Source organism: Girardinichthys multiradiatus, chromosome 13 (genome assembly GCF_021462225.1).
Source record: "Girardinichthys multiradiatus isolate DD_20200921_A chromosome 13, DD_fGirMul_XY1, whole genome shotgun sequence".
Taxonomy (NCBI): Eukaryota; Metazoa; Chordata; class Actinopteri; order Cyprinodontiformes; family Goodeidae; genus Girardinichthys; species Girardinichthys multiradiatus.
The window spans coordinates 33,203,998-33,212,950 of record NC_061806.1 but is presented as its reverse complement, the minus strand read 5'-3'; the positions used below and the strand labels follow the sequence as shown (position 1 = coordinate 33,212,950).

The 8,953-nt window shown below is 36.8% G+C and overlaps 2 protein-coding genes across 14 annotated transcripts in view; one reads left to right on the top strand and one right to left on the bottom strand.

Annotated features, from left to right (window-relative positions):
- Positions 1-8,953, bottom strand: part of LOC124879176 (collagen alpha-1(XIV) chain-like) — a 262,372-nt gene that overhangs the window by 44,348 nt on the left and 209,071 nt on the right. The gene's annotated exons all lie outside the window — the stretch shown is intronic.
- LOC124879177 (CD209 antigen-like protein E) overlaps positions 1-8,953 on the top strand; it is a 69,964-nt gene that overhangs the window by 9,724 nt on the left and 51,287 nt on the right. Inside the window, exon 1 of one of the 8 annotated variants that reach the window (XM_047383600.1) lies at positions 7,730-8,221. The exons of 3 other annotated variants lie outside the window; for them this stretch is intronic. In XM_047383600.1, the coding sequence (XP_047239556.1) occupies positions 8,059-8,221 (163 nt within the window). In that variant the 5' untranslated portion in view covers positions 7,730-8,058. Of the gene's footprint in view, positions 1-7,729; positions 8,222-8,953 lie in introns of those variants that run through there. 4 more of the 8 variants (XM_047383605.1, XM_047383602.1, XM_047383606.1 and 1 more) reach the window with 4 other exon arrangements.

Here is an 8,953-nt window from a genome sequence, read left to right as displayed (position 1 = left end):
TTACTGGAAGTGATGGTTTGGCCCCCACAGAGCCCTGATCTCAACATCATGGAGTGTGTCTAGGATTACATGAAGAGACAGAAGGATGTGAGAAAACCTACATCCACAGAAGATCTGTGGTTAGTTCTCCAAGATGTTTGAAAGAACCTACCAGCCGAGTTCCTTCAAAAACTGTGTGCAAGTTTACCTAGAAGAATTGATGCTGTTTTGAAGGCAAAGGGTGGTCACACCAAATATTGATTTGATTTAGATTTCTCTTTTGTTCATTGACTGCATTTTGTTGATTGATGAAAATCAATAATTAACACTTTGATTTTTGAAAGTATTCTTTGTTTACAGCATTTCTTCACACCTGCCTAAAACATTTGCACAGTACTGTAAATGGAAATGAAAAACAGTTGTTGTTTAAGCTTTCCTGTTTTTTATTCATCCGTGTTGCATAATCTGTGGATGAGGCTAACAAATAAATAAGGATGTAAATAATGACCTTCAGATTTATCAGCAACTAATTTTTAGCACATTGGGATTGGCCATTATGTTTTCATAAATCACATGGTGAGCTTCTTCTATGATTATTGATAACCTAAAAAAAAGCATTAATTAACCAAACATGTTTGATACATAAAGTAAACAAAGCCAACCGTCTTGATGAGATCTAAACATGAAATAGATGTTACCAGTTTATTCTTACAAGTAGATTAGAGAATAATTTAGCAGCTAATGTGTAATTTCCTGTTTTAAAAACACATTTATTTATGGTTTAGTTGTTAGGGACTTGTCATAAAGGGTATACTAAGCTACCCTTCCTACAAACGCCATTGGTTAAAAGAAAAATAAACTTCCATCACCAAGAGTCTCTTATTTTTTGCAAGAAAATAATTTTATGTTAATGAGCAAATTAGTAGGTAGTTTTATAGTTTTTTATTAAAATAATTTTTTTATCTGATCTTGCATTGTGAATGGTTGTCTAAAGGTGTACTGATTATTGCCTAAGTTATTTCCAAGACTAACTTAACTTCATTTAAAATCACAAATAAGTATTTTCTATTTTACTTATTTACAGTGTTCATATGCAATAAAAAAAAGACTTTAGGGAGGCCTGTCTCTTTAAATGCTTCTTCTTCCTCAAAGATTTTTGCTGAAAGCAGAATGAAGGCTGGGCAGGAAAAACTGGCACTAACACCACTGCTTTATATCAAGTTTAGTTTTTCAGAGTGAAACCTGTTTACTGAGTGAAGAGAGTTAAGATGAGCGTCTCTTCAGATGTTTCATATTGCCAGGATGTCATTAGATATTAAGTCAACTACAGATTTATTCCAAAGAGTGAGACACAGCAGAGTGGGAGAAGAAGAAGGTTTATATCTACAACTACATGAATGACATGATGGATGATTCTCAGGTAGAAGGAGGTAAGTAAAGTAGATGAGATAAAGAGGACATACATGAAAGTCAATCTGCAGCCAACAAAGCGTCTGTTAGATGTGCAACACTGAGCAGAAGACTGCTGTACATACTGATATTAGCTACAATCATCAGCCTGACCATATACTGTAAGATAAAATATAATGCCTCAGAAGTCGGATTCTTAGTCTGTTCTAATCAGGATCCAGGGAATGTATATATAAAGATGTAATAAAACAATTTTCACCAGAGAGAGCTCAGTTAAACTGACAGCTATAGATGCCTCCAGATATATTTTTACATTATAACATGTGGCGAACTTGTAATTTTGTTTGCTTTTATAGTTAATAGACCCAGAGCTGGATGTTTCATTTATTTAACACCTGCTAACATGCTCTGTGTTTTTCCATTGGACATTTCTAAATAGATTTATCACTGTTTTATTTACCGTTTTCCACCAGCAGGACACCAGTTAGCAGCAATCAGTGACTGGATTTACTGTTTGAATAAAAGCTCTGAGGTGAATTTAGCGGATTAAAGAAAAGAAATAACATACGTTTAACTAAAATTTCATGTTTGGAATCACTTTAAATGTCTTCAGACAGAAGAACGCTCACAGTATTTAATGAGCTTTAATAGTCCCAGGATCTATTCTAATGAGACTGCTACATAATCTAAGTTTACTAAGGATATCTCTGCCCCTCCTCTAAAAATGCATTTTTATACCTTGTTGAGTTTGTAGAAGGAGCACCTCTCAAATTCTTATGTCTAACTTTAAACTGTTGAACCAGCTTGTTTTCTGCCCAAACTGTCTAATAATAAACTGCTCTGTTAGCACTTGGGGACAGTGGAACGTTTCTTACATTGAATTATTATGTCAGATGAGCTCTCAAGTACTACTACTTTACATTTTTGACCATATTTTAACATTTCACACTATTAGTAAGTAAAATATTTACTTTTAACATCTTGATATATTACTTGTTAAAACACTGGAAATTCAGCTGATCACCAGTTGGGAATAAAAATGGTAATATTCATAAGGTGCTTAAATCTGTCATTATCGGAAGAGCTTGAAAGCTGGAATTCTGTCTGATACAATAAGGTCACAAGGTCATATAATATATTTTTTATCAGACCTACCCATCCTCAACCGGTGAAGAAAAGAAATAAACGTCAAAGTAATTTTGTTCCTTTTTTTTATATTTAATTGGATAGGTGTATTTAGAGATCTGGACTGGGTGGGGCATAGTTTAAGGTGATTTAGAATCATCAGTAGTTAATGCAAGGTATCAACTTGTTGCATGCAATACTGATTAAAGTGTTTTATGGTGAGTGTTTGATTTGCTGTGCAAGTGTAGCTTGATCGTGGAGCGCAGATGCAATCAGCAAGGTGATAGTGTCTTTGTCCGGCTGATCCCAAATCAGCCAGGAGTTAAAAGTTGGACTTTTAAAGTTTTTCATTCAAAGCAGCTGCGGTCTGGGCCTCATGGCCTCTCTACTCCTTGGTCCCAGTTTTATTATCGGAGTTTTTCCACTGAGTTCCCGCCTCAGAGTTTTATTACCAATAAATACATTTTCATATATGTATAAAGAGAAGCGTTTGTGTTTATTTTGTGCAAGAGTGATTTAATCAAAATAAGGTCAAAATTCCCCCTCCGATTGATGAAGCAGCTTATTAAACAGTGACATTTAGTGTCAATTAATTATCAATTATTAATGATAATTAACTAATTGTTATTATTAAGTGCTTTGAGCCCATAATCACAACACCAGAGGACATCTCTGACTTCTATTTGTAAGCAATGACTTTGGGTTAAGAAAATTATTTTTCTAAATTATGATTTTTTTATTACAATTTTTGATAACTACTCATAAATCAATAATTATAATCCCTACATTATTGGTGCTCCGTAAGACGGGCCTTGAAATGACAGACATCATTAGTGCACAAAGTAACAAAATTGTGATATCTGGAAACTTATGAACTGTTGTGACCTCACCGGTTTTGCAAAAGTGCTTGTAAGCTAGAGGATGTATCTTGACTAATACTTGCTCAGTTCTACTGCAGAGGAGTAATTATATACTCCTAATAGTAATAATAATCTTTCTAAGATGATTTTTGGGCGCAAGGTGGAACATTGGTGTAGTTTATGGTGTGAAATTCAACTACATTTTCCAGCTGGTCAAAGCAGTCCCTGCTAGCTCTAGCCCATTCAGCTTGGTATCATAGCAACCAAATTCTTGCCAGGGTAGGAGGCATCCTATCTCCCTCTGGTGTCCGTTGGTGTAACTACAGCTGTAACACTCTCCCAGTCAGGGAGGAAGCACCACCACCGTCTGGTGGTCATTGAGTGAATTGCAGCTGCAACAGGATTTTCTCGGCTGCAAACAGGCGTTCACCGCCATCTTGTGGTCACTCGTGAGAATTACAGTTGCAACCACAGAAATTAACTAATTTGATTAGTTTCCATTAACACAGACATATAATCCCATCACTGATGATCAAAGGACAAAACTTGAGCTAAAATCAAGGTATTGATCATTCATTGTCACTTCTGCTCTGAAATGTACGCATTTTTGCTGGGTTTTTCTTGTGTGTGAAGCATGTTTTGACCAGACACGTATAACTAACTTTAGTTGTCTAATTTGGTAGTTCCTGCTAGAAAGTAAATGACACCTGGTATGCATCACTAACATTCATTTGAAGCTAAGAATAGCGTTTAAATGTTTTAGTTCGGTTATCCCACTTTAAAATTTTTTTTTTCAAAAAATAACAATTTTTCAATTTTTTTGTTTGTTTTGTGTTGCTGTTAATTGGTTTTAGCGGTTGTTCATAGCTGAACAGTTTTGTCTGTTTGTGTTACTGCTAATTAGTTTAAGCAGTCATTCATAGCTGAACAGCTTTATTTGTTGTGTGTTGTCTAGATTTGTCATTGTGCAGTTTGGCTGATATATGGATAAAACATCCCAGGCTGCTGCTGTGTAATGGTACAATGGGCACCTGTGGTGCTTCCACCAAGGGTGAAGAGTAATGACCTGACACACCGTGGATGTAGCAGGAGTGAACCTTCAGATGGGCCACCACCAATCCCTGAGAGTGGATTGCGCACACACCAACTTGAGTCTCTTGCCCAAGACATAGAGCGTTTTGACCCTAATAATGCAGAATCAAACATTGATGATTATCTTAGGGAAGTTGAATGCTGTCTCTTAGAGCTGTACTGCCCATCAACATGGGAATAGTTGAAGCTCATTTGGAAGATGACAACCAGAAGCGTCCATGTTTTCATGGAGAGGCTGCCCTCTAGAGTGCGAGACCGTTATTCAACCTTCTGTGAAGCTTTAAGGGAAGAATATTTTGTGTACACGGACCAGGCTTCTGCAACTCTTGGTGCTTTCGCCATCCAGCAAAGAAAAAACAAAGCACCAAGGAAATATTACTGGCGTCTGACAGCCGCTTACTTCCAAGGAGGTAACGCTCTCGGCATAGAGGAGGACCATGCTTTTAAATCATTATTCCTCCACAACCTTCATGAAAGCGTACGATACAACATAACTATGACTGTAGAACAAAAAAACTTGCCAGAGATCCAGAAGTATGCTTTGATGGCGTGGGAAACACGTGCATGCCCTACTATGGGATCAGAAGATGAGGCTAGAGTTTCACAGATGCACACAAAAGAAGACAGTCTTATACACACGACCTGTGTGTATATGGGAAACAATCAGAAACTCTTTTAAACCTTTAAGTAGGCCATGTAGTAAAACCTTATTTTAAGGAACACAAATCAACCATTACCCAGCTCGCTATTGTTTTGTATATTAGTGCATATTAAGACTTTATTAGTAATTATCAAGTCCTTACCATTAATTACTTCTTGTAAATGACCCACTTCTAGAAGTAACAAGTTGCAAATGTTTGAAAACCACTCGGCTAATTATGGTCTGATGATAGCAAGAAAGAGGTTTTTGCATATTCACCTCCTTCTTAATAATCTCTGCTCAATAAGGTACCTATAAAGAAGAAATAAGAGGAGAACATTTCTGGTCAGGAGGTAACGAAACTGGCTGGCTTCTAAACTACGTGGAAGCAAATAAATGTCCAGAGAACCTGCTGTGACTAATTACTGAAATGCAGTGAAACTGGGAGAGAGCCTGAACAGAACAACAGACAGAAAATGACTAACAGACACAGAAAAAAATACCACAGATGGCTCTAATGCCCCTTTTCCATTAGTACCAACCCAGCGCTGTTCGTCTCAGGCCAGTTCTACTCTACATGGTTTGGTTTGTTTCCATGACCATTGAATACCATGTCAATGTGGGAGGGATCATCATTAGCAAGGCGGGCTCACAGTCCGAAAAAGTGATGTGCTTTACACTAACGGTCAAACGTTTTAGGACGCCTTTCTATTTTCATGATTATTTAAATTGTGGATTCTCACCACAGACAACAAACCTGTAAATGAACACACTTGGAATTATGTGATAAACAAAAAGCATAAAATAACTAAACATTTTTAGATTTTTACAAAATAGCCCCCCTTTGCTTTGATGACTGCTTTGCTCTCTTGGTATTCTTTCCAAGAGCTTCATGAGGTGGTCACCTGAAATGGTTTTCCAAAGAGTCTTGAAAGAACTTCCCAGACGTTCATTGAGAGACGACTAAAGGTGAATATTTCAGTTGTTACACCAAAGGGCGTCTACTTTAAGGAATCTGAGATATAACATATTTAAAGTTATTATACAATTGTTGGTGTGCTAAATAATTGCTGTGAGATAACCTGTCTTCACCTGATGCTCAACATACGTGGTAAAGAAAAACCAAAGCCTCGCATGAGTACCTTTTTGACTGACCTCTGAAGTCTTTTCATGCTGTTCCTGTTTTTGAGTCTTTTCCTCTGATCTCATCCAAGCAAATACAAATGCTATACTGGGTCGGGCTTTGGTGGTGTATGAAATGTTCAAATGTTTTGTGTATCTTTGGTCACGAAATAACATTTGAACATTTTTTCCACCTGTTTTGAAAAAAGGACAGAAATATGACACATATGGAAATAGTCAATAAATCGCCTAAAGGTTGACTAGAGGAGGCAGAGTATTGAGGTGAACTCAGCCCAGAGTTCAACATGACAGTATAATGGCCTCCTGTGAAGAAAGTAAATAGTAAGGAAAATTACAGCAGCAGTAGCTCAGAATATTGTGAGAACATCTGACAAGGAGAGATGAGAAGAAAGCTAATGCTGTTGTCAGGACTTACCCAGGTGTGCAGCTGTGCATCTATGGGGTACGACACTAAAAGTATTCCCTCCTTGTTGACTAAAAAGCTGGTCAGTGCAGAGCGATTTAGACTGTATGTGGGTGAATAGTTGCAATTTTGGTTATTAAGTGAGATTTTCTGGGGGTGGTTTAATGTTTAGGGAATTTGTTATAATTTGCATTGATTAATGACCTTTCATGATGCATGTTTATGTGAACAAACAGCATGGAGTCTCCAAGAGTAGCTATTACAGTGGTGCTCCTAAAATCTGTCCTTTAAGACTACAAATCTAATAAGAATGAGCAGAGAATTATTATTGTGTCCTTAACTGTTTATCAGCTGAATAGTAACAGTAACAGTCTTGTTTTATTACATATGGAATGAATCCTAATCATGGTAATATGGGCTTATAGTTTTCATTGGTAACATAAAGTAATGAAGTAATGGATTTACAAAATATCTATTTATTTAAATAGAAAAGGAAAACAAAAACTATTAATATAAAAATTTGGAGGCCCCAAAAACCTAGAGGACCCAGGACCTCCTCCTCTAAGCATTTGCTGCAGTTAGGCAAATGCTTTATTATAGTAAAACATTTTCTAATTTGACATATCTTCGTTTAAACTCCATTAAAACATTAAGTAGCTAAACAATTCCTGTGACTTTGTCATTTTCAGACTCATGAGATCAGTTAGCCTTTTCTAATAGGCCTGTGAATAATAAATAATGGTAGAACTTAGGCAGAATTAAAAAGCAAATTACAAAACTACAAAGTCTTCTAAAAAGGCTCACATACATTAAGTTAATCTGAGTTCTAAGTAAACAAGGCTATTAATAAGTCATTTGTTTGGATGGTATGATGAAAATGACAAGATGGTCTAATTGTCACCGCTTTATTTTCACTGATGAGAGGAGAGAGGAAAATACTTTCAGTTTCTAGATTAGAATCAAAATTGAACTTGCAAAGTAGCATTTCCTGTTGAAAAATGCTAATCTGTAGCACATGTGTTTGTGGTTATCTCAATCATAGATCAATACACAGAAAAGATGAAATATATATTAAAAAATCTATTTTCAAAAAAGGTCTATTAAGGTTAGGAAGTTCTGATATGTTGATATGTGCATTGTTTAAAAAACCGCTAAAGATAATCATAAATTTATGGTATGAGTTTCTCATGCAGTTAGGCTGACGGCTTAACCGTGTGTGTCTCTTTAAGGCTTGCCACTTCCCTAAATCTTTCTTCTGAAACCAGAAGGAAAGAATGGTCAAACACAACAGCAGTGAAAGCAGTTCTGAAAACCAGCTTTTGATGCTGCATGGCAAAGAAGTCTAGACTTGTACTTCACAAAATCTAGAAACAGAAAAATCAAGTCCAATATTTGGCTGTATCAGGATGTCCTTAGATATTTACTCCAAAGTAGATTCAACCCAGAAGGTGAGATATGCCAAAAAAGAGCAAGTGGACAGAACAGAATGGGAGGAGAGGGAGGTAAATATCTACGAGTCTGCTGAAAATGTTGTTGACAGCTACAAAGGTTCTCAACTACAGGAACAAGGTAAGTAAATCACAGGAGATCAACTTTTTTTCTGACTTATTTGAATGAGATCCTGAATGCTGCAGTTATCTTTAAGCACTAAAGCAGAAAACTTAGCCCACCTTCCCTGTTGTTGAACTTCCAGATTATGTGCATCAATTGCTTATTGCTTTTAGGTGTGTTGAGGTCTAGATTGATCTACAGAAGAGACAGAGCCACAGCCGTCACAGAGCTGATCAACTGCCCTTGCACAAGTTCATCACAAAAGGTTTTCAGATGACCAAAAAAGTTACTTTGTTTCGGTAATTTAACTTAAAAAGTGAAGCTGATATCAGAGCGCTGTATCCACACATGTTAATGGGGAGCTGAGAGGGATGAAAAACTGTGGTGGAAAAAGGTGCAGCAGCAACAGGGATACCTGTGTCACTGGACTCCATCCACCATGTTCCTTGTGTTGAGCCATTCATGAAGCAGGGACAAGTTTAGAAGCATCTTACCTGGGTTAAGGAGAACAAGGACTGGACTGTTGCTGAGTGGTCCAACGTCTCTTTTCAGATGGAGGTACATTTTGTATTTAATTTGTAAAGGAATGTCTCAGAATCTGGAAGAAGAGTGGAGAGGTACAGAATCCAAGATGTTTGAGGCCCAATCTGAAGTTTGAAGAGTCGGTGATAATTTGAGGAACCATCTGCTGGTGGTAATTCACTGTACCTATTGAGTCCTAAATACGCAGGGTTGTCTATCAGGAAGTTT